Below are 25,703 nucleotides of genomic sequence, written 5' to 3' on the forward strand. Positions count from 1 at the left end.
CATGAAAGGCCTCGCACCTGGACACCTGCCAAAGCGCACAGCATGCACGTGGTGGCTCCTGACCGCCCATCTGTCGTCTGGCCTCCCACCCTTTCAGGGTCCTCAGCATACTTACTTCCCATCAGACTTCCAGTGGTTCTCCTGCCCTCCCGGCAGCACCTTCTCCAGCCCTTGGTTGATGCCCCAACTCACCAGGCTCTGCATGCAGGCACACCCCTGGTGGGGCTCCTTCTCCACTACATAGCTTCTGAAGTTTCCATGCCCTCCCCAGATGTTTCATAGCCTGTGGGTCCACACATTTCATACTCCTTCCACCCCGTAACAGGTCAAGCCCTTAAGAGTCACCTTTTATGTAAGATTTTAATTTCAGATGACAAATAACCTAGTGTATGTCCTAAATGTTGCAGGGCGCAAAATTCATTATCTGAAATGCAAGTCTAACTGGGTTTCCTGCATATTTATTTGCTAAATCCCACAAATCTATGTCCTACCCTTCCTTCATGCTCATGTCCAGGGTCAGCACTGACAATGCCCACTCCACCCGCAGACCCCTCCATGTCCGCAAGCAGCAGTGGGGGACTGTCCTCTGCCCTGACTAGACTGAAAGGCCCCCCCGCACCAGTTTGCTCCAGTTGCTCCTCCCCCATCACCCCTTTGCCCCTCCCTCCTGACAGGGACAGCAAGCATTACTGCTACATACATAAACTATTTTATTTAAATAAAACCAATGGCAGACCCTTTACCCACACACACACCAGCACATGCACGCACACTCATCCAATTCCTCCTTGCTTCCCTACACCCATGGCCACCTCAAACCCGGCGGTTCTCATCGTGACCTATGAGAGGCGCCTGCACGTGAAGGCACACCCCTCCCAGCCGATGGCAGCAGCGCACAAGCCTGGGCACAAGCTCTCCTGCCCAAGGCCCAGCTCTCACTCCCCCAGGGATGGGGCAGGACGGAGGACTGGCTATCCCAAGGCACCCAGATCCAGTGTGGCTTCCCCACTTTCCACCCACACAGGTTGGACACACTGCTTGCTCCCAGTGGCAAGTGGGGCCCTTCAAACCAGCCAACCTGTCTGCACATCAGCAGACTCAGCAGCCAGACTGGAGCACCCCCCATGGGGTCCGGGAGTAGGTATTGTTTGGTTTAGGGAAGAGCAAGGGACAGCAGTTGAGCACCAGATTCCCTAACTCCACCAGAGGAGGTCACTGAGAGTCGGCCGGCATCCTCAGTTCCTCGTCCCAGAAGAGTGAACCTGACTGCAGCAGAGACAGCAAAGGCCTCAGCCATCAGGCCCTCAGTGCAACCCCCGACATGGGCCCTGCTGGAGACCCACTAGCACCTTGGCAGCATTAAGGGCCCAGCCCATCTGGGAACCACCATGCACTCGGGAGCCTGCACGGACTGGGGAGTGTCCCCGATGCTGACACTGGGGCGGTTTCACCTTTCCTGACACCACCATCCTTCACGTCCTGCTTTGGGGCACACATAGCAAAGTGGCTGAGGTCCCGAGGGAGTGCTGAGTGTCTTCCACAGCACATCCGACAGGCCACCCACAGGATGGGACAGAGGCCCGGGACGCAGGGTGGCCAGGAGGGCTCTGAAGCAGCCCAAGGGAGCCCCGGGAGAAGGGTACCTGGAGTTCCTGCAGCTGAGGGCCTAGCATCCACCCTGACAGGCTTTGCTGTGCCTCCTAGACTAAGTTCCCTGAAGGAAAAAGCCAGACCCTGGAAGGAGAAACAGCAGAGGGCATCAGACAGACTGTGGGCAGCCAGCAGGGCAAGGGGAGATGTAAGCGCCAGACACAAGCCCTCTGAAGGGATAAGGCAAAGAGCTGCCACCTGCACGGAAGGGTGGGGGTGCGGGTGCGGGGTGGGAAGCCGCGCAGGCAGGACTCAGCTGGCCAGCCTGACCTCACCTGGGGAAGCCAGACCCCAGGAGAGGGCGCGGGGCCTGCCCTGCCCGCCAGGCCAGTGACAGAGACGACCAGCCACGCCGAACGGAGCTACAGGCTGATGCTGCGCTGGTGGCAGCCTGCACGGCCCCCGCTGTCACTGCCCCTTCGTCCGCTGCTCCGGGGCCCCAGCTCCTGGCCATCCAGGCTGGCATGGTCCGAGAGGCCCCGCAGGTGCTCCACGGAGTCACACTTCTGCAGGTCTGAGGCCACGGTGCGCAGGCTCAGTAGGCTCAGCGTGTCTGTGTCAGGGCCGGGCCCGGGCCCCAGGCCGCCACCCTCCTCCAGGCCACCTCCGTCAGCTCCCTCCAAGATCCCGCTGTCCCCGTCCTCGCTGCCATCAGGCCCAGCCTCGGCACCCACGGGGGAGGAGCGCCGTTGGCCAGGAGGCCCAGGGGGAAGACCCCGGCGCCGGGCGTGAATCTGCTCACTGATCTGCTCCAGGTTGCGCAGGGCGACCGAGTAGCGGGTCTTGGCCTGGGCTACCTGCTGCTCCAGCTCTGTCACCTTGGCCTTGTGCTCCTGCAGAGGGGACAGAGCAGGTGACCCTCTGGGCAGCTTCTCGGGCCCGGAGTTGGGCATCTCACAAGCCCACTTAGCACTCTGGATGGGGTCTCTTCTCCAAGCCCTGGTCCTGCTCACCACCCACTGCACACCTGCGGCGCCCACCCCCGGGGCCCCCCTTCCCAGGGTCCCCTTTCCCCAGCAATCCTGCTCTGCTGACCTGGGCTCGGCCCTGCAGGGCCTCCTCCCAGACCTTCATTCCCACCCACCCTCCCTCCCCTGCCGCCTGCTCCGCTACCTCCAGGATCTGGCTGAACTGGGCCTTGAGCTCAAAGTAGGGGCGGCTCTTCCCAATGGCCCGCCGGAGGGTCTTCTGCAGAGCCTGGACCCGCGCCTCAGCCTGCTGGCACAGCCGCGTCACCCGCTGGTGCTCCCGCTCGCCACGAAGCCGCTCCTCCTCCGCCTCATTGACCTGGCCCGAGGGCGGCAGAGGACGCACAGCCCTGAGCTGGGACCCACACCACTGCCTGTCATCTGCCCCAGGCTGCCGATCCAAACGTCACCCTGGGGGAGCTCCACTGTGGGCACAGCCTGGAGAGGACCCTGAGCTTCCGAGACACAGAGGGCAGTGGTCCTCGTCCACATCCCCTACCACTCAGCTCTGTGCCTGCAGGAGGTGCCATGAGTTACAGCATATCTACCCCAGCCGCTGACCTCAGGGTAGGAGGGACCCCAGCGTGGGGAGCCCAGCAGTGCGCTGGGTCTTGAGGTTCCCAGGCACTGCAGCCACATCGCCCACCAGCGCCAGGGTCTGGCCTCAGCACACCCTGGGCAGGTGCGCACACAGCCTCACCACTTCAGCAGCCCTCGCCCCATGCTGCGCTCTCCTCTGTGGGCTCGCTTAGAGGGAGGCCATGGGCCTGGCCCACAGAGCACATGAACTGAGGCACGACCCCCCTGGGCAGCAGGCACTGCTGGACACTAAGTGTTTATGCCCCCCAAAAATCCTGTGTTGAAATCTTAACCCCTAAGTTGATGGTATTGGAGAGGTGATTAGGTTATGAGGGGGAATCTCTCAAGCTTGGGATCAGAACCCTTATAAAAGAGATCCTGGGAGCTCCCTCCTCACACCCCCTCTACCACTTGAGGCCATGCCAAAGACAACCAGCTTTCTGGGAACCCAGAAATGGGCCCAGGACACCAAGTCAGCCTGGGTCTCAATGTGGCTTCTGCGCCTCCCAACTGCAGAAAGAACACCTGCTGTTTACGCTGCCCGGCCTGTGCTGTGCTGTCCTAGGAGCCCAGATGCACTAGGACACTTGCCTCCTCCACGGGCATGGAGGCCGACTGTGCCACCTGGGGTACTTTGCTCCCTGATCCCCTCGGAGTAGCTTGGAAATGATACACAAGTTATACTTCAAAGTTCAAGGTGCACTGGCCAGAGAAAGGAAAATGATCCTGAAAACAGCCAAATGTAATGAAATGTGAGCTGAATCCAGAGCACCCAGCAGGGGTGGACTGTTCAGGTTAGTCCCACATCTGGAGGCAAAGGTCAGGAAGAGCCTAGAGAGAGATTCTAAGTCATAAGAAAATACATGAGGGAAGCCCTGGAGGCCAAACAGGGCAGAGAGCAAGAACAGGTTGTGCCTGAAACAGCAAAGCTGAAGGAAGCTGGTGAGGAGGGAGAGCAAAGTGACGGCACTTGCAGAGGGGACTGCTGGCACTGCCCGCCTCACCTTGCAGGTGGCGTGGTTGAGCATCTCCTGCCACGTGGGGTCCAGCCGGTTCTTGTCTGCCATGACACCCTGCTCAGCCACGAACACCATCTCCCGGGCAGCATTGTGCATGCTCACAGCCCGCTCGTACCGCAGTGCTGCCTTCTGGGTCTCCTGCTGGGCCTGTGGGGAGAAGGCCATCAGGACAGGGGCCCGAGGACCACTGGCCACCCATGGAGACCTGTCCTGGGCAAGGACAAGGCGGAGAGAGAGGCCCATGTACACCAGCTGCACTCCCAAACTGACTAAGGATAAATGTCACAGAGGTAACATTCCATAAGAGATACTCTGTATGCAGATGGCCTAAGAAATAATTAAATGTAGAAATAAAGACTGAAAAAAATAACATTTCCAGTGGAGAGTATATGAAATATGGCATTTTCAAAGGCTCGAGGTAGCCAGTGGGGAAGGTGGCAGAGTACAGGCAGATGGAAACCTCCTCCCACAGGCACACTGAGGAAGAAACTGTGGCAAATACAACGAATCTGGAAACAACCTGAGACTGCAGAGCAGCCCACCTCCACCTGGGGAGGAGGAGAGGCCGCACTGAGGGCCCAGGGCACAGCCACAACTCATCATCCCACAGGCAGAGGGGGAGAACTGGGCAGGGAGGCAGCGGATGCTCAGGAACCTCACACCCCTGGCCTGGCCCTGGAGATCTGTGGGAGCACAGGCCACACTGCATTGGGCTGTGGTAACAAATGGGGCTGACGCCAGGGGGAGCAGGGGCACTCTGGGGCAGCCGGTATTCCTGTCCCTTGGGGAAGACAGGCAAGCTCTGTCATCTCACCGAGACCCAACAATGAGACTGTAGTTTGAAAGGTTTACCAACAGCTGGAGGTCTGCCAGAAGGGTCGAAGGAGTTCCCTCGGGAGAAGAATGGACAGCAGCCACCTTCCCAGCCCACCCTCAGCCCCAGGTCAGCCAGTCATGAGGCCAGCTCCAAACGCCCCATCTCCCTCGCTGGTGGCTCAGTCCTAATGTGCTGCTGCCTGCACACTCACCCTGCTTGGCCCACTTGACCCAGCTATGGTCACCTGGCAGGCGGAGGGCAGACCACACCTCCCCACCTCCCCCTCAGCCCGAGTGGTTGCATGCCTGTGGGAGCCAGTTCTGAAGCTCTATAGCTGCCTCACTGGTGGTGCAGCCCGTGAGGAAATCCCCGTTGGCCTGTCCCCGCCAGGCACACTCTTCCCAGCAGCAGGCCGCCACTGCTGACCGGCAGGCAGGGGACAGCCCTGTCCACGGTGACTCTCAGCAGAGGGCCTCACACCACACGAAAGGCACGTAAAGCCGACCAGTGAGGATCAGCTACTGCCAGCAGACAGGCATAAAGGCAGCCACACCCAGAGCCACCAACAGCAGAATGCGGCTGGCCACAAGAGATGCAGACGCTGAGTCCACTGAGCTCCTGCACGGCGCAGGACACTTCACAGAGACCAGGAAGAACAGCTCATCTGTCTACTTCAAAGGAAGATACACAGAAAGCCAGACACAATGAGGCAGAGGAGTATGTTCCCAATAAAAGAGCAAGACACCAGGAAAAGGGCTAAATGAAAGGGAGATCTCCGTTCTTCTTGATAAATAATTGAAAGTAACAGTGATAAAGATGCTCACTGACCTGGGGAAAAAAACTGATGATCTCAGCTAGAATTGAGTGGAGAGAGAAAAATAAAGAAAAAAGGCATGCACAGCTAAAGAATACAGTAAATGAAATAAAAAATACAATAGAGGGAATGCAGAGAAGACTGCTGGAGGCCAGGAAAGAATCAGGGTGATGGAGATAGAGAACACAGAGCAACCAAGCTGGGGAACAGAGTGAGAAAATAATTACTAAAAATGAGAAGATACTGAGAGCTGTGTGATGACCCCAAAGGAAACAGTATTCACTTAATAGGGGTCCGAGAAGGAGAAGAGACAGAGGGATCAGAAGTCTCTTTGAAGAAATAATACCTGAAAACTTCCCCAAACTGGGAAAGGAAACTGGCACCCAGGTCATGGAAGTGCAGGGAGCTCCTAACAAAAGGAACCCCAGAAGGACAACACCAAGACATATAATAATTAAAATAACAAAGATGAGAGACAGAGAATCTTCAAAGCAGCTAGAGGCAGACAGTTGCCTGTAAGGGTAACTCCATCAGGCCATCAGCAGATTTATCATCAGAAAGTTTACAGGCCAGGAGGGAGTGGCATGAATTATTTAATGTATTAAAAGGGAAGAACCTACAACACAGACTCCTTTACCCAGCAAGTCTATGTTCAGAACTGAAGGAGAGATTAAAAGTTTCCCAGATAAAGAAACGTTAAAAGAATTCACCACAACTAAAATGGCCTTACAGGATATATTAAAGGGACTTCTATAAATGGAAATGTTCTTAAGCCTAAATATTTTTCATCAGTGAAAATAAACCTACAGTAATTTACGGTGGTAGACCAGTTACTAAGCAAGTAGAAAGATAAAAACACAAAAATAGTAAAATCAATTATACACAAAATTAGTAAAGGGACACACAAAAGACATAGATTATGACATATAAGAAGTGCGGAGGAGGAATAATAATATTTAGGAAATCATGAACCTCACGGTAACCACAAACCTAAAGCCTATAATAGATACACCCAAATTTGAAAAAAAGGAATCCAAGCACAACACTCAAGAAAACCATCAAATAGCAAGAGAAGAGTATAAGAGGAAGAAAGGATCAGAGAGGAACTATTAAAAACAACCAGAAAACAATTAATAAAATGGCAATAAGTAAATACCTATCAATAACCACCTTACATGTGAATAGACCGAATGTACCAATCAAAAGACACAGGTTGGCAGAATGAATAAAGAAATAAGACCCATCTATATGCTGCCTACAAGAGACTGATTTCAGACCCAAAGACATATACAGACTGAAAGTGAAGGGATGGAAACAGACATTTCAGGCAAACAATAGAAAAACGCAGGAGTAAAAGTACTTCGACAAAATAGACTTCAAAACAAAGTAACAAGGGTCAAAGAAGGACATATCATAATGACAAAGGGGTCAGTCCAACGACAGGATATAACCATTATAAATATCTATCACCCAATATAGGAATACTTAAATATATCAGACCTGAAGGGATAAAAAGACATCAATACAATCATATTAGGGGATTTTAATACTCCACTTATATCAATGAATAGATCCAGACAGAAAACAAATAAGGAAACAGAGGCACTGAACAATATACTAGAACAGAGGGACCTAACAGACATCTACAAAATACTCCACCCCAAAGGAGCAGGATACACATCTTCCTCAAATACACATGGAACAGTCTCCAAAACAGATCACATATTAGGACACAAAAGGAGCCTCAACAAATTCAAAACGATTGAAATTGCATCAAGCATCTTTTCAGGGCACAATGGTATGAAACTAGAAAGAAATTACATGAAGAAAACAAAAAATAAAAACATGAAGGCTAAACAACATGCTTCTAAAATAGTTAATTGATAAATGAACAAATCAAATGACATCAAGACAAGTGAAAACAGAAACACAGGGTTAAAATACATGGGATGCAGCAAAAATCACATGATCATCTCAACAGATAATGAAAAAGCATTTGACAAAATTCAATATCCATTCATGAAAAAACTCTCAACAAAATGGGTATAGAGGGTATGTACCTAAGCATAATAGTAAGGCTGTATACGACAAACCCACAGCCAACATAATACTTAATAACAGCAAAAAGCTGAAAGCTTTTCCTCTAAGATCAGGAACAAGACAAGGATGCCCACTCTCCCCACTTTTATTCAACATAGTTCTGGAGGTCCTAGCCATGGAATCAGACAACACAAATAAAAGACATCAAGATTGGTAAGGAAGAAGTTAAACTGTCCCTGTTTACAGATGACATGATATTGTACATAAAAAACCCTAAAGAATCCACCCCAAAGCTACTAGAATAACTGAATTCAGCAAAGTTGCAGGATATAAAATTAATACACAGAAATCTGTTGCATTCCTATATACTAATGATGAACTAGCAGAAAGAGAAATCAGGAAAACAATTCCATTCATAATTGCATCAAAAAGAATAAAATACTTAGGAATAAACCTAACCAAGGAGGTGAAAGACATATACCCTGAAAACTACAAGACACTCATAAAAGAAATTAAAGACAACAATAAATGGAAATACATCCTGTGCTCATGGATAGGAAGAATCAATATAGTCAAAATGGCCATCATGATCTTTCTACGTTGACAGATAGTAACCACACTAGTTGGGGTGAGGATTTAGTAATGTATATAACTGTTGAATCACTATGTTGTATACTTGGAACCTATATAATACTGTATATCAAATAAATCAATTAAAAAATAGCAAAAAAAAGAAAAGAAGGCTCTGGCCTTGTTTTAGGGAAAACAGAAATCCACACCTTTTAAGCCAGAGGTGGTTAGCAACATGGATGAATCTTACAGAAAGTACACCCAAGACCTCCCTGCGCAGTCCAGAGGGTGAGCGGAAGAAAACAGACACATGCTCACAGAAATTCAGTATGTCATTCTATATTCATTCACACATCAACAGAAAATCTGGAAATAAATCTAAGTTTTCAGTTACAGGGAACTGGTTAAATCAATAATAGTAATCTAATGTAAGAAAATATTAAGCAGCTCTTAAAAAGGATGGCATGGATGTTTATTTACTGACATGCAACCATGTCACAAAGTAAAATAAAGGAATAAAAACAGTACATACTGTGTAATCCTATTTTGGCAGGATATTTATAAAACACTAAACAGGTTATCTGCTGTATTAATCATGTTTTTATTGTCTGCGTTTTGTGACGCTCTGACATGTGGTGTCTTGCTGACCCTCCTCAGCATGGCCAGCCCCCTGCGAGGACATTTTCAGATGGAGACCGACCAATCCAAGGCCACCGCCTCCTCTCCCTGGGTGTCCCACACCAAGCCAGTACCCCCCCACCCTCACCTCCCAGGGCCAGGCGCAGAAACTTGAGCCCACCCCAATCATCCAAACCACACCCTCAGGCCTAAGCCTGCTGGGCACTGCCTTCATGGCCTTCCCACTTCCGGCCTGCCACTAGGAAGGCTCCGGGCCAGGCCTCCCCTTGCGCCCTCTGCCTGCTGGCTGACCCAGGTGTTTTTCCATGGGACCCGCACGGCATGTACCCCTTCTTGGGAGTTGCAGGCAATCAACTCGTCTTTCAGGGCAGTTGTCTCTGTGTCTGTCATTTCACTGAACTTGACTGAAACAAATCCCAGGTACAAAAATCATTAAACGTGCTTGGTAGGATTTGCTTGGTAGGATTTGGCGTGACTTTGCTTTCTTCTCATTTTAGTTACAATTAGTCTGTCAACAGTGAATGCACATTTGTATAGAAAGAAAGAGGAGGGGTAAAGGAAGGTAGGAGAAGCAAAGGAAAGAGATGTGAACTAAAGGGAAGGGGAGATGGGAAAAGAGAAAAGTGTTGTCTCCCACTCATGCAGAGGCCCAAGAGCCCAGGGCAGGCTCTGCATGCAGCCTGCCCAGAGAGCAGGCAGCCGGCCTACCTCCTTAGCCAGCCGCCGGGCCTCATAGTAGGGCCGGGCTTTCTCGATGCAGCTCCCCAGCTGGGAGCCCTGCATGTTGAGCTTCCTTGCCGACTCCTGCAGGATCCTCCGATAGGTGGTCCTGGCCTCCTGGTGAAGGGATAGGGTCATGGGCAGCGGGGAGGCATGTGTGTGGGTCCCAGCCCCGGAAAAGGGAGGGAAACACAGACAGCCCCCGACCCTGGGACCAGCCCGCAGAGGGCGCGAGGAGCAGCAGCACTCACGTCCAGCTGCAGCTCCACCTGGTTGATCTCCTCGCTGGCCTGGTTCAGATGCTCCAGCTCCTCCTGCCGCGGGAAGGGGCAGTCAGAGCCGGGCTCATGGCACACGGCACAGGAGGGAAAGCCGCCTGACCAGGGCAGGGAGGAGCCAGAGGAGGAGGGCGTGGGAAGGCCCCCTTGTCAGAGCCTAGTGCTCAGTCTCCAGCCATCCTCACAACTGCACCTTGGCGCAGGCAGCACAGCCCCCACTCCAAAGAGGAGGCCATCAACATCCCGAGAACAGAACACCATGTGTACACAGCACGGCAGCACCAAGCCTGTGCTGTCAGACTGCACGTCCTCATCGCCCTCCAGCCCTGAGTCACCTCCTTGGAGCTGACAGTCTCCGACCCCAAGAGGATGACCCCCCCCCAGGGCCACTCATCATCACAGCTCAGCACCACGAGACCCAATAAAGTGGAACAGAGAGGCGGCCCTCAGTGGTATCAGGACCCACGTGAGGGGTGTGTATGCTGGAGCAGCAGGATGCCAGGGGCACTCACTCCCAGCTGGGCCTCCATGGCTGTCCAGAATCCATGCCAGGGAGGGCCAGGAATCAAAAGGAGAGCAGTGCCCAGCAGGCAGGTTGTCAGGTGAGGAGGCAGCAAGGCTGAGGCACAGGGGAGGGGATTCCAGAACTTTTCCCAATCGTGGGGTGTTGCGGGGGGCTCCCTGGAGCCTACAGTTACCTGGGCTGTGGGTTAGGAGGCAAATCTGAGCAATTTGGGAAAAGTCCGGGGAGACCAGGGAGGCAAAAGCAGAGGCAGTCTGCAGTATTCCAGGTGGGAGGAGAAGCCAGATCCCAGGGAAATGCATACAGGATGCAGAATCATGAGGGCTTGGTGGACAATTAATTAGGTAGATTAGGGAAGGGTACATGGTTCCAGAGGGCTCTAGGCCTACTCGGGCACTGGGGTGATGGCAACCCCAGGTCCCCACACAGCACGTCCCATGAGAGGGGCAGTCTCAGGGAAAAGTGGCCAGGCACAGTCACTGGCCCCAGGGCTGGGGAACAAAGCAATGGAAGCACCTGGGCCTTACAGTGACACAGCAGAGAAAGGAGAGAGGTGCTGTCTCAAGTATCCCCCTTTCTCGGTCACATCTTAAAAACCCAGTGAGCCAAGGACACTCCTAAGGAGCAGAGCCAGGGGAAACTCCTGGTGCTCGGCAATGGGAGCCTCCTCCAGGAAGCCAAAAGGCCAGCAGGCCAGCCTCATGTGTGCCTGCTGCTCGAGGCCCAGACACGACCTGCACTTGGCAGTGGGTGACCCAGCCCTTCCAACCCCATGCACGACCCCCTTTAGTTCTTCGGGGTCTGTTCCCCTCCTTGACGCCTAACAGATTTGAGTCAGCATGTAAGAATCTGGGAGACCATCACATACATGCCCCGATTACAATGAAAGGAAGAAACATTTAACATATAAACATATAAAACATGCACACCCACAATGTAGACACTGCCTCAAAGAAGACCAAACATCTGGCTCTGAACTTTCCAGACCATAGCTGTCCTACAGAAACACACATGAACCCCATACAGACTTTTTAACTTTGTAGCAGTCACATTTAACACAACAAAACCAAACAGGTTGAAATTGTAAGAATATGCTTCGTTTAACCGAACATATCCCAAACACTGTAATTTCAATGTTATCAACATAAATCATTAACAACACTTTTATATTCTTTTTTTAAATTAAGCCTTTGAAATGCATACACACTTGAGCCTTAGGGCACATCCCAACTTGGGCAGCAGGTAATGGGCAGCATGGGCCTAGAAGCTGGTGCACATGGGCAACCTGCTCAGTCACAGCCCTGTGTCCACAGGTGACAGGACTCTGGGCTACAGGCTGCTGACCTGGCTCAGTGCACCCCACAGGCAGCCCGGGGGCGGCTGACCCACCCTAACACACAACTCCAAGTCTCATGGAGCCTTTGGGACCAGGATGGCCCTTCAGCTGATGGCAGAGACACCCTAATGGCCCTCCAAGAAGGCAATTCCTATTGGGTTGAGGGGCAATCTCCCCCTGGGTCAGCTTCCTGTGGTCGACATGCTCCAAAGTGGTTGAACACTGAAACAGTATTTGCAGCAGCTTCTGCTGGAATATTTTCGCTCTCAATTCACTTCCATTTCACAGATGAAAAACAATGAGGTAGAGAATCAGGGGCAGGTTGGGACTGAACCCAGGACCCACCTTTGATCTGGCTTTCCTGCTATTGTGACTAAGGGTATCTCTGGATGGTCGCCTCTGAGAGGACAGCATACGTCACCTAGGAAACCGTAGTCCTGGTAAGACAAGGATGGGCCTCGAGAGGGGGATAAGCACTGATTCTGAGGGAAGAGAACCAGGTGAAGGGCCACCCTGTGGTGTTCCTGTGGACAAACCTAGGTCCAAGCCTAATCCTACTCTGTTGCACGGCCTGAAGTGCTCGCATCCTGACAGGATTATCAGAGGAGCAAATGGCTTTACATAAGTCATCGCCACTGGAGAAGGACATGGACGGGCTCTGACTACTGGCAAAGGGACAGAGCAGGTAAGTCTTCCTACATGGGAACTTGTATCCACATAGCACCTCCAGCTACACAGATCAACAGGACAGAGAAGAGCCCAGAAATAAACCCACCCTGGGGTCAATTAATCCAGAACAGCGAGGCAACACTGAATGGAGAAAAGACAGTCTCTTCAATAGGTGGTGTTGGGAAAACTGGGCAGCTTCATGCAGGAGAATGAAACTGTATCACTGTCTAAGCCCATATACAAAAGTAAACATGAAATGGATTGAAGACCTACATATAAGACCTGAAGTCATTCGACTCCTAGAAAACATGGGCAGAAACTCTTGAACATCGACATTAGTAACTTTTCTGAATACGTCTCTTCAGGCAAGGGAAACAAAAACAGAAATGAACAAGTGGGATGACATCAAACTAAAAACCTTCTTCCCAGAAAGGACACCATCAGCAGAACAAAAAGGCACCTACAGGATGGGAGAATATAGTCATAAATGATTTATACAGTAAGAGTCTAACATCCAAAATATATAAAGAACTCATCTGCCCAACACCAAAAAAACAAATTAACCCTATTAGAAAATGGGCAGAGGACCTGAATAGACATTTTTTCCAAAGAAGACATAGAGATACCAACAGGCACATGAAAAGATGCTCCATATCACTAAACTTCAGGAAAATGCAAATCAAAACCACAATGAGATATTACCCCACACCAGTCAGAATGGCGATTATCCAAATGACAAGACATAACAAGTGTTGGCGAGGGTGTGGAGAAAGGGGACCCCTCCTACTATGTGGGGGCCCGGCCTACGGCCGAGGCTGAGCCCCACTCTAGCTGGACAACGCCCTAAAGATGGCGCCTGCTTCCTGCTCACCACCCTTTCCCCTCTTCCCTGTTGGGGATTGGCCCAGCAGACTTCCGTACCCGTGCACAGCTCGTGCTGCCCGCTTAGAGTGGCGCGTGACACCTATCCGCTTAAAGGTCACGCATGATACTGTCCCGGATTGGTTGGGTGACTGAATATAAGGGAGCCCGCCGGGAGGGAGAAGAGCTGCCCGACAACTGCTGTAACTGCCGTGAGAGATTAGACAATAAAGCCTAGAGAAGAATCAAGACCTTGGGCGTGTTGCTTCAGTCCCTGAAGGGTCGCAACACTACTACACTGCTGGTGGGAATGTAAAAGCAGTATGAAGCATCCTCAAAACACTAAAAACAGAAATACCATAGGACCCAGTAACACCACTTCTAGGAACTCACCCAAAGAAAATGAAATCATCCATTAGAAAAGATATATGCACCCCTATGTTCATTGCAGCATTATTCACAACAGCCGAGATGTGGAGGCGACCTAAGTGTCCATCAGTGGATGAATAAAGAAGAGGTGGTACATATACACAATGAAATATTATTCAGCTATTAAAAAAAGAAAGAAATACTGCCATTTGCAACAACATGGATGGACTGGAGGGCATTATGTATATAATCAGAAAGATGACTACCATACGGTTTTACTTGTATGTAAACTCTGAAAAACAAAATGAACAAAACAGAAACAGACTCATAAACACAGAGAACGGCTGGGTGACCACGGGACGGCAGTGGGTGAGTGAAAGAAGTGAAGGGGACAAAGAGGCACAGGCTTCACATCATAAAATAACGGGGTCAGGGATGGAAGGACAGCACAGGGACAAGAGCTCACAGTACTATCTTTGCAGGTGACAGATGGTCACCACAGTTATGGTGAGCACTGAATAATGTATGGAACTGACAGTCACTAAAACTATTTATCTGGAACCAATATGATATTGTATATAAAGCATACTTCAATAAAAAATGGCTTCTGTTGAAGAGGTCTGCCCCTCAGAGTCAGAAAGCTCTTTCTAAAAGGACAAGGTGCCTGGAAAGCAGAGAGCCTGGATGGCAGAAGGGGCAAGGGGGTAAAGGGGCCAGCCAAGCTGGGGCAGACCCCAGGCAAAGCAGAGCAGGAGGCCAGTGAGCACCTGGGCCTGACTTGGGCACTTGGCGTCACATTTACTTTGGTCTGCTCTACCAGGGAGCCCTGGCACCTGGCTGAGATGGGGCTAGAGGAGGATGACAGCTGAGTCAGTATGCCTGATCCCTCCGTGAGCCGTGATATTCCCAGGGCGCCCAGGACATGCTTCCAGGAGCCAGGCCCCGAGTCGGAGGCATGGGCGCTCAGGCCAATCTTCGCACCCACCTTGTGTGGGACATGATAGCACCCAAGCCTGTGGTCAGGAGGCCAGGCCAGGGTGATAGAGGCCAAGGACTCAGAAATAAGGTAAATGCGACTGTTCTGTGAGAGCTAAACCTACGCTACAAGGGGAGGGAGCAGAGGTTGCAGTCACTGAAAGTCTGGGGAGGCACAGGTGAGTGAATGTTCCAGTTACCTGAGGAAAGAATGCACCCATCACAAAGCAGGCTGAGGAAGTCCTGGGGTGGAGCAGGACTCCTAGAACCCCCACAGCCTCTCCCTTCCCTGGGGTCCTCTCACTCTCTCTCAGAAAGCTGAGGACCGGCCTGGAAGCCTCCGAAAACTATGCTGAGGTCAAGACACAGAGACACAGCGGTCTTTCCTGGGGGACAGCACGTTTTAAGGGGGCCTGGAAGCTAGCTTCCCTTCAATGGCCAGAGGGATCCCACCAGACAAGGGGGGCATGAGCTGCCTGCCTGCCAGGATATCAGAAAGAGCCTCACCCTAAGAGCAACCATTTCTGGGAGTTCCCAAAATTAGGTGATCAGGGTCCCTGCCCTCAGGATATCCCTGCCCAGGGGATTTGCCAGGGCTGCATGTTAGAACCACTTCCCACCCCACCCACACTAGGAGAAATTACAGGTCTGAGCACGGCTCAGGAAAGAGTGTTTTTACAGCTCCCAGAGGGGGTTCTGATGGATCTGTGGGTAGAGACCCACTGAAGCACTGAGAGTACATGTAGAGTGCTGAAACACAGTGTCAGGATGACACGGTCCTGTGCAGTGCCAACACTACAACACACCTGAGAAGACCCCCACCCCAGTCTCCTCATGTGGAAGAGCCAGACCTAGCAGGGCTGGACCTCCAAGCCTCCTGCAACAAGGCACCCCTCCCAGGTGCAAGAGGCTGAACCCCTGCCAGGGACAGAGCACTGGCCAGGCCACGAGGGAGCCACCGACGAGAGCCTCTACGTGACCTCTCCTGCCTCCGTGAGCCACAATGTGCCCTCCAATTTAGCAAGAAACTAGGATGTGCCGGCCCCTCATGCTCCAGTACCACTGCCAGCTTACCGGAAGCCGGGGTGATCTGCTGCCTGCTCAGACCCGCACAGCTCATCCCCAGAACGGTCTACAGGATGGAAATCCCCGTTTCTACACCTGAGGAACCACACGTTTAATTCCTATTTAACTTTAATTGATTCTATTTGAGTAGCCACATGCAGCTGGTGGCTACTTTACTAACAGGCAGCGTGACACTGATGCCCTGGCTCCGCCTTTGCCTGTGGGCCCTGGGAAAATGCACAGGAGCAGGGGAGATAAGCAAAGAAACTGTAGGGAATTCTCCTCTGGAGCAGGGGGGTGGCAGGAGGGTGTAAGAAGCATGTCATGTGGCCTCTTCCCAAGGAAAGAGGGTTACCTTTCCCAAAGTGCTACCTAGAGACTTTGACAAACAAGTAAGACTTTGTGCAGAGTGTAGGACCAGGCAAAAGAGCAGGGAGGAGTCATGCAAATCAGCCAAAACCAGCCCTCCCTCTAGAAAGGAGGAAACTGAGGCCCAGGGAGGTTGTATAATTTGCATGAAAGTCACATTTCAAGGGACAGGGGTTGCTTGAATGTCAGCCCAAGACTCTTTTAACTACAGCTTGTTTCCTCAGAGGACAACAGACCTGAGGAACCAGCAGCAGCAATGGGGCTGTTTTCTGTGCACTGCCTGTGAGAAGAGGCCAAGACAAAGGACTGACTGGTGCCAGAGAGCACATGGCTCACCACATACCCACGGTAAGCACAGGCATCTTCCGCACACATCTGGGAACCCCCAGCAAGGGGCAGGAAAGATGATGGGAGCAGCTCTGATTTCTCCCTGGCTCACTGAAATAGTCTGAGAAGGTCTGTTGACAGGACTCGCATTCCTGGGATGCTCCGCCTCACCCAAGTGGCATGAGTCACAGTCACCGCAGAACCGTGGAGATGCTACTGGTCCTAATGGCCGACTCAGTCCGAACATAACATCATCCTGGCCCTCACCTGCCCAGCAGCTTCCCCAGGAAGCCTTCCCCAGTCACTGCGCAGAAACACTGTCACCAGCCTCAGCCAACACGCATCTCCTCCACAGTGTGCCTGTCCTCTTCACACACTGTCTACTTCAGGGACCTGCCCCACCCACCAACGGGCCGAATCTCAGCCTCTAACCCAGGGTCAGGTTCACAAATGCTTCAAGGCGGTACATCAGCTCTTCTGTTCCTGTGAGGGCCCAGCACCCTCAGAGCAGAGAATCTGCACTATTAAGGCCTGAGCACAACTGCTACAACGCCCAGAACTCATCGGGCTTCCACAGAAATCTAAACCCCCTATCTAGACCTGCTGACGCACCTCCATCAGACATGAAAGGTCTCACCCTTTACTGTGGCCACCGTGCTTGAAGAGGCACTGACAGGTAAGAAAGCTTCCAAACTGCCACGTTCTCTCACTCCTCCCTGCGCAGTACCCCTGGGCCAGCAGCCCTTGTGCCGAGTCTCTGCACTGACCTCCGACACCTCCTGCATCTGCTGCCAGTGTGCCGACTCACTTCTTCCGCAGGCCGCCGCATAGTCCAGGCACCCGGCGGGCCCTTCCCTTGCCCCCGTGCCCACGGCTCGGCTGCTGTCACACTGCAATGCCGTGACTTGCTGACCGACTTGTTTCCGGTCCTCCCGGTGAAGCAGGGGAACGTCTCACCATTCATTTATCGGACAGCCCCTTGGGACAGCGGCATCTGGGCACCCCCCCGCCCCCGCCTCTCCTGCCTCGGTCTTCTCACCTGTATTCTAGGATCCAGTTCTTCCTCCTCTCTTGGGGACAACTTGGCCTCCCCGTGGCTGCTTCCACCTCCTCCCGGCTCCTCTGCGACTGGGCTCCGAGGCGCTTCATCCTGTACCTCTGGCTGAAGCTCCCCCTGCGGGGTTTCCCGGACCCCTGGAACCGGCCGCAACTCAGCCATGCCGGCTGGGAGCGGGCACAGCCCTATGCGCAGCAGAGGACGGACATGCCGGGACCAGGGCCCCAGCCTGGGGCTTCCCGGGCTCCTGGCGTTAGGAAGGGCGGGAAAGGGGCACAGTAAGAACCTCACAAGGATTAGAGGCTGGGCGTCAAGCTGTCAGTGGGATTCCGGGAGCTGCAGCCACGTCGGCGCCGTTCTTCCCTCCCGGCCGCGGAGAGCCCGCCAGGACAGGCTGGGAGCGGCAGCTTCGGGACGGGCGAGGCTGGGGGGCTGGAACCTGGGCCGAGGCCTGCGAGGAGGAGCACCATTCGGGAGGGCGGAGGCAGGCGCCTCCAGGCTGCGGCGGCGACCGTAGAGGCTGGGCCCGAACAGCGGCTGCGGGCTGCGAGTCTCGGGGGACCTGCGGGCAAACGACAGCCAAGCGCGCGGGCAGCATCAGGACATGAGCCCCGGGCTCGCCGCCCCTCAGCCTCCCGAGGACTCAGCCCCGTCCCCCCACACCTCCAGGTCCCCTCCAGCGCCCAGGCCCTGCCGCTGCCTGCCCTTCCGCAGCGCCTGCCGGGCGTCGCGCCCGCCCCGCCCGGCCTCCTGGCTCACCTGGCAGCCCAAGCGCCGGGGACCCTCCGAGCCTCCCGCCCCGCCCACATTCCTCCATCGCCAGGACCTGCCCCCGACCCCTGCAGGCCGGCGCGGTAAGCCTTCCGGGACGCGCCTCAGCTTACCTTCCCGGGCGCCGCGCTCCGCGCTGCAAAGAACCTTCCCCGTTCTGCGGCCGCCGGGCCAACCAGTCGCGCCGCAGCCACAGGAAACGGAAATGCGACACTCGGGAACAAGCCCCGCCCTCCCGGGGCGGCCGTACAAACGGTGCCCCCGGCCCAGGCTCGCTTTACGGAGCCTCCAGCCCATCTACCACCACGGCCGAGTCGGACTGAAACATGAGCATGTTGCTCCGTAAGCACTGGCGCGGACGGTGGGCCGCAGTCCTGGGGCACGGGGAGGGCTAGACAGCGCGGAGGCCGGAGGACCGCCCCGGAGAGCGCGCGGCCATCTTGCGTTACGGCGCGGCCGCCGCCTCGGACGTCGGAAGTCGGAGGCGGTGTCGGAAGTGCGCACTCGTGCTTCCGCCCAGGCGGTCCTACTCCAGGCTGGCTCCGCTGGGGATGTGCGGTCGGTTGCCATGGGTGACCGTGCTCTCCGCGGTGTCGTCCGCCGTAACCTCAGCGATGGCGCCTGGACTGACAGTCAACCGTCGGAGGCCCGGCCGGCGCCAGCCCGCCCACAGACGGGCTGTCCCGGTGGACGCGCGCACGTGGGGTCGCCGGCCTACCCGTGCTGCGTGCGCCCGGTGCGGGACCCCTCCCGACCCACCCGGTTCTGCCGACAGGGCCTACGGGACCTGCGGGACGCACCGGTGTTCGCAGAGGCCCCGCTTACTCAGTCTTCGGGAGGCGCCCGCCGGCGGTGGGAGCAAACGCCGGCAGTCCTCCCCCTCCGGATCCCTCCCTCCAGCCCCTCGCCCCCTGAACGATCACTGGAGAAAAATTCTACACTTTTCCGAACGCAGTCTTAAACGATGTAAAAGAAATAATTTTTTTTCCCGAAAGTTGTAAATTTTATTTTAAAAATTCCGTAAGTGGCTTTTCTCACTCCAGTGCGTCAGGGAGACTCCGAGTAACAGTGTCTGGATAGACCTGATGGATACAATGCCTGGTGTTCCATCGCATACCTTTTTGTTATTAATGTGCCACACAAAACCGTGAGAATTACGCATAGAAACTAGAAACTCTTTGTTTTCTACCAGTCACTTCAGTTTTATAAAACGAGTTTCATGATGACTCGGCTTAACCCATTTTCCGTTCACCCCAGCCTACACTCTCCCAGCCTTTCCTAGTCAGCCCTATTCCAGGATCTCACAGTTTGTCCCACAGCTCCTTGTCCTGCGCATTCCGCCAGCATGAGCTGCCTGTATTTTCACCTATTTTTGTTGCATTCGGTGGGAAACCATGAGTAAATGTAATGCCCATACTGCCACTAGATCATCTCCTGAGGTGCAGGAGCCTCTCTGATGTGGCCACTGGCCTCTCCCAGGGTTAACTCACTCACTCAGCAAGTGTTATCACGTCAGGTATATACTGTAATATAATGTAATATAAAATTCTACATCAACTCAAAAGTACGAACATCAGCCGCATGGAGCCATGGAGCAATTGAAATGGGGCTGGTATTAATGACCTGCATTTTTAATTTAATTAATTATAACTTAGCCACACATGGCTACGGAGTCCATTATTGGACAGCACAGTTCTAGAGCATTCCTTTCCCATGTAATCTCTTCCAGCTCACGTTGAACTTTGACATCTTCAATACAAAACAAATGTCTCTCAATCGCCAATGTCCTTTGTCTCATCCACTTTCTCACCTCCCAATTAATTCCACAGTCTCGCTTCTGCTCCTTCCAATCCCCAGAAGTTGCAAAGGTAAAGCCATCCATACTCTGTGTATCCCCTGATCAGTGACATCTGACACTGGGCTTCTTCAACTTGTGAGTCACTCTGGTCCTGGGTCTCCTCTTACAGGCATACCTTGTTCTATTGTGCTTCGCTGTATTGCACTTTGTAGATACTGTGGTTTTACAAATTGGAGGTTTGTAGTAACCCTGCATTACTCAAGTCTGTAGTATCTCTGGTCACATTTGTTAGTTCTTTCAGTATTTCAGACGTTTTCATTATTACCGTATTTGTTATGATCTGTGATAAGTGATTTTGGTATTATTGGAAGTGTTCTGGAGTGCCACAAATGACTCCCATGTAAGAGAACAAACTTAATGGGCAAATGTGTGCGTGTTCTGACTGCAGATGTGGTGAAAATAGCAAGAGAACTAGACTTAGAAGTGGAGCCTCACAACGGGACTGAATTGCTGCAATATCATGAAAAAACTTGAACAGATTAGTTAATTCTTAGGGATTAAAAAACAAAAAGCGGTGTCTTGAGACAGAATCTACTCCTGGAGAAGATGCCGTGAAGATCGTTGAAATGACAAGAGATTTAGACTATTCCATAAACTTATTTGATGAAACAGCAGCAATTTTGAGAGGACTAACTCCAATTTTGAGAGAAGTTCAACTGTGGTTAAAATGCTATCGTCCAGCATTGAATGCTACAGAGAATCATTATAAAGCAGGAACTGATCAGTGCAGCATATCTCACTGTTGCCTTATTTTAAGAAATCACAGCGGCCGACCCAACCTTCAGCAGCCACCCACCCTGATCAGTCCTTATGGAGGCAGGACCCACCACCAGCACAGGTTTCTGTTCCCTGAAAGCTCTGATGATGGTTAGAGTTCTTCAGCAATGAAGTTATTTCTTCTCAAAGGTAGATCCATAGTTTCTTTAGACATGTTTTTGCACATATAGTACACTACAGTATAGCATAAACATAACTTGTGTGTGTACTGGGAAACCAGAAAGGTCATTTGACTAATTTATTGCAGTATTTGCTTTACTGTGATAATCACTGTCCTATGGTCTGGAACCAAGCCTGCAGTATCTCCGAGGTGTGCCTGTACTCCTCCAGCCAGTTGATTCATTCCTTCATGTGCCGTGACTTAGTACTGAGCGCCTGTCGCGTGGCAAGATTTGGGGTTTTGAGAGAAGGGACACTGCTCCATTTCTCGCATGTAGCTTATAGTCCGTGGTGCTGATTTTATAAATCAGTGGCATTCAAATTAATTGTACCACACCCAGAAATATGTTTTACCTTGCAACCCAGTTTGTAACAAAAGTTTCAGGCTCTTTACTCAAATTATATGCAAAGCATGTTAATGTTTTCTATACTCTTTTTTCTAATGCTGCTAGAGACCTAGTGTGTTGATTTCATGACCCACTGATGGTTTGAAAACCCAGCCATAAAGGCCAGTGCTTCCCAGGCCCTGGTGCTAGCCTATGACCATCCCATGCAGCCCGATGGCTCTGAGAGCCGTTGCCCAAGTGCACGGCTCTAGCCCTCACCTATGGCTGCCGCTCCTTCCTTGCAACTCTGTCTCCACCCAGACTCCCCACAGATCACATTCTGAGACCCAGCAGCTTCTCTGACCACTGGTGCCAAGGATTCCCTTTCATTCACTAGGTATATACCTGATTTCATCTCCTTTTCTCAAACACATCTTCCTCTCTTGGTAAATGGTTCTACCACCCACCCTTTTACCCTAGGGAGAAACCTAAAGACATTCTCAGGGAATTTCCCTATCATCACTCTGTGTCACATTAAATATCTCAGAGAGATCCCTCCTCTACATTTCCTTGTCAGTGCTTCAGCTTAGACTTCTCACCTCCACTATAGATAATGCGCCTCAAGAGTCTTTTAAAAATCAGCTCTCTCTGGTAGAACTTTCAGCCGCTATAGAAACTTCTATATCTGCATTGTCCAATATGGTAGTCACTAGCCATGTTTGGGCCTCTGGAGAACATAAAATGTGGCTGTTGCACACTGTGAACTAAATTTTTAATTTGCACTGTGAACTAAATTATTTATTTAAGTTTAGCTATGTATCTACTGTATTAGACAACACAGGTCTACTGTATTAGCACAGGTACCCACTTCCAGTCCCCCAGCACAAACCGCCAACCAGCCGAACCCTGCTGGCTAAGCTAATGTATGAGACATAAAAACATAAGCCAGATTCTCTCTCACTTACCAACTTTACATCTCCCTGTATGGCTCCGGAAGATGACTGGTTAGCCAGAGACGGGTAAGATTCCTCAAGGGAGGAACAACCTAAGACAGGCGCAGTCGCAGGGGGGCCATCAGGTGAGAAATTGGGGATCAACAGTGGTGAGGCTTAGAACCTCACCCCCCCCCCTGTTTTGAAAGAAATCTTCTGCATCCGTGGATGTTTTAAGGCCCTTGTCTAGCTCGGATTAACACATAGTCTACAGGCACACACCTGATCATCTACAATTGCTCTCTTACAACACTAAACTATGTTTTCTACCTTTATCTTGCATCTTCCTACCACTTCAGCATTTTATTAAAAATAAAAAAAAAATAATAATAATAAAGGGAGAAATGTGGGATCCACATATAAATCAAGTATAAAAATCAAACGAATATTCATATTTGACCTGATTGCTTATAATTCATAATGCATGATCAAAACCGAAAGTTTCTGTGATGAATGCCCTTGTACTGTTCACCATGTAAGAATTTATTCACTATGTAAGAATTCGTTCACCATGTAAGAACTTGTTTGTTATGCTTCAGAAGATTGGAGACTGACGAGAATTAGGCTTGAGATGGATTAATGATTGTGCACTGAGCATTGACCCCCCTATACAGAATTTTATTGTTGTTAACAACCATTAGATCAATAAATATGAGAGATGCCCTCTCAAAAATAAATAAATAAATAAATAAATAAATAAATAAATAAATAAATAAATAAAAATAAAATAAAAAATAAAAAGAACATAAGCCAGAGAATGACGTTCATAATGTCATCAATTGCTCAGTAGTGTACAAGTTCTCAGTGAAATGAAATTTTCTCATAAATTTGTATTGGTAACTTTTATTTTTAATTCCCTCACACAAATACTCTTAATTACCTTCATCTTTAAAAACTGCTTCTTTTAGTTTGTTTTTTTTCTACCAGTAGACACTACCTTTCCGTGTTGATTTTTTTCCTCCCATCAGCTGAATACTTAGTAAATACCACCATCAACTGCTAATTAAACATATTAGTTACTGATGTGTAGTGAGAGCAGCTCAGTGCCTGCCTAGGGGGGAGGTGGGAGGAACGACAGTGGCACAGAAACTTGCAGGCAGTGGTTGTGCTCTCGTCTTGCCTGTAGTGAAGGGTTGATTTGTATATACAGATGTCAGAACTATTCAAACTGTACATTCAGTGTGTGAGATTTTGTATGTCAGTGTAGCTGTTTTTAAAAAAATTTGGTTGAAAAGTTTCTCTCAGAAAAGATCATGTAAAATCTACTAAAAATGTTAATAAGAGGGACAGCCTATATTACTAAAATCCCTGAATTATTTATACCCTTGTTAAATCTGCTGGGTTTTCCAGAAGTGAATTATTTTCCCCTGAGCTGGTCAGCTCATTTAATAATAAAAACAGCAAACAGTTATGCAGTGTTCACCTGTGCCAGGCTCTGTTCTGAGTGGTTTGTATCTATTCATTTGATGCTCACGACAAACAAAGGAGATTGGTCATATTTGCATTTTACAATTGAAGAAACTGAGGGACTCGAGGTTAAATAACTCTCTCAAGGTCACACTGCTGGTACATGGCAGTGCCAGTCTCTGAACACAGACAATCCAGGCCCTTAGGCACAGTAACATAGTACCTCAATTAAGTTTTATAAGGAAAAGTAAGGGTATTTAAAATCTTTTTGACAACACATCATATGTTAAGTTTAAATGCATCTACTTAAATTTTAAATTGCCCCATCTGTGAAAATAACCAAGATCAAAATATTTATTCAAGATGCTGCAAGTTTTCATGTGATAGTAGTATTATTTACTATTGCTCTCCTTAGCCTTTAAAATGGTTTCAGTCATAAAAGCTGGTTTAATCCTTACTTTCTATTTTCACTTTGAAACTGATTTTCCCCTGAAAGTTCTGCTTCATAATTTTAAGCCCATTTTCTAGATCTTATTTTGTGAACCACTGATTCCTGGATAGGATTTTTGAACACAACTTTTTAAAAATAGCATAACTTTAAAAACTGTTATTATTGAAGACTAAGGAATTTCATCATTAAGGACTAAGACATCATTAAATACTAGGAAGAAGCCTCTATTTTAAAGAAAGTTGATCTTTAAATGTTCTCTCAACAAATATTGTATTTTTGTGCCATTGCAAGTTTATTCAGTTGATCTATATCTAGTTTATTAAGTTTTTCACCGTTAGTTTACCTCCATAAATGTAAAAACAAGTAGCAGTATCTCAGATGGGAATGGTTGCCTGAGACCTTGATGTTCACTGCAGACTGTAACTGGCACAGCCACCATTTTCTATTAAGATGATGTTTAAATTAGCTTAAAAGACATTTAATCATGTGTTACATCATTAAAATTAGTATATGTTATTGGTGTAATTGGTAAGTTTTCCGTTGTGTTCCTCCTTCATTTCCTGAAATCCATTTTCACCTGACTTTACGATATGTTTGCAACTTGAATAATAATCCTCATTGCTTAAAAAAATCTGCAATTCAGGATTTCATTACATTGATCCATCTTTCCTGGTCTCACTATTCTAGATAGATTTCACTTTTCTGTACTTGGAAAATTGTGTGAGTTGACATCTGTGGAGCTGTTTGGGTGGGGAAGACCTGGATGCTCCCATGTTCTACAAGCCAGTGTTTTTATTGTATATGTGACTGAAACTGGAATACTTGAAGAATGAAAACATATTTAGTAATATAGGAACTAAATGAAATTGAGACAGTGTTCTCTACCTTTAAATCACTGGTGACACAACCAGCCTTCCAAATCTGATTTTAGACATTTGAATACCCACTGGGCTCACATTCCAAACAAGAGATCTGAAAGAGTGCTCCACCTTTGGTTCTGCTTGTTTACCTTTCAGTTGCCTCCCAGCTGCAGTGTGAAGCATGTACTCTGTGCTTGTTCTGCATGCCCATGACCAATAAATATTCTTTATTTGTGCTCTTTTCTTTCCCTGTCTTCTTGAACCACCGACAGTGCCCTCTGGTCACACCCAGTGGACTGATGCTACTGTGATGTTATTTGAGTAACTACAGCACTGGGAAATGATCATCACTTCCTCACCTGGGACCCATAACCTGACCCTCCTCCTCCTCAGCGCCTTCACTGGTTGTCCCTTCTGCAACTGCCTCCTTTTGGAGACTGGTACTTGAGGGTTCGAG

At 50.3% G+C, this 25,703-nt stretch overlaps 1 protein-coding gene across 2 annotated transcripts; it reads right to left on the reverse strand.

The window, feature by feature from the left end:
• Positions 1-686: 686 nt before the first annotated feature.
• On the reverse strand, positions 687-18,681 carry SH3BP5L (SH3 binding domain protein 5 like). 2 transcript variants are annotated; one of them, XM_073222162.1, is made up of 8 exons: positions 18,530-18,681; positions 17,628-18,207; positions 17,356-17,478; positions 10,068-10,130; positions 9,805-9,933; positions 4,202-4,363; positions 2,764-2,937; positions 687-2,483 (listed from the first exon to the last, which is right to left on the reverse strand). In XM_073222162.1, the coding sequence occupies exons 2-8, from the start codon at positions 17,805-17,807 to the stop codon at positions 2,013-2,015; spliced, it is 1,302 nt and encodes a 433-aa protein (XP_073078263.1). In that variant the 5' UTR covers positions 17,808-18,207; positions 18,530-18,681; the 3' UTR covers positions 687-2,012. The 2 variants fall into 2 exon arrangements, with proteins under 2 accessions (XP_073078263.1, XP_017525615.2); XM_017670126.3 differs by lacking the exon at positions 17,356-17,478 and having other exon boundaries at positions 18,530-18,679.
• Positions 18,682-25,703: the final 7,022 nt, after the last annotated feature.

The sequence above is a fragment of the Manis javanica genome, chromosome 14, assembly GCF_040802235.1.
Source record: "Manis javanica isolate MJ-LG chromosome 14, MJ_LKY, whole genome shotgun sequence".
NCBI classification, from domain to species: domain Eukaryota; kingdom Metazoa; phylum Chordata; class Mammalia; order Pholidota; family Manidae; genus Manis; species Manis javanica.

Bases quoted from the DNA above. Each gene is read 5' to 3' on its own strand.
- SH3BP5L (XM_073222162.1), bottom strand. From the start codon at position 17,807: ATGGCTGAGTTGCGGCCGGTTCCAGGGGTCCGGGAAACCCCGCAGGGG. The intron at 17,479-17,627 runs GTGAGAAGACCG...ACGGCATTGCAG, and splicing joins AACTGGATCCTAGAATACAG to TGTGACAGCAGCCGAGCCGT. The intron at 10,131-17,355 runs GTCAGTGCAGAG...TTCCCGCGGCAG, and splicing joins AGATGCAGGAGGTGTCGGAG to GAGGAGCTGGAGCATCTGAA.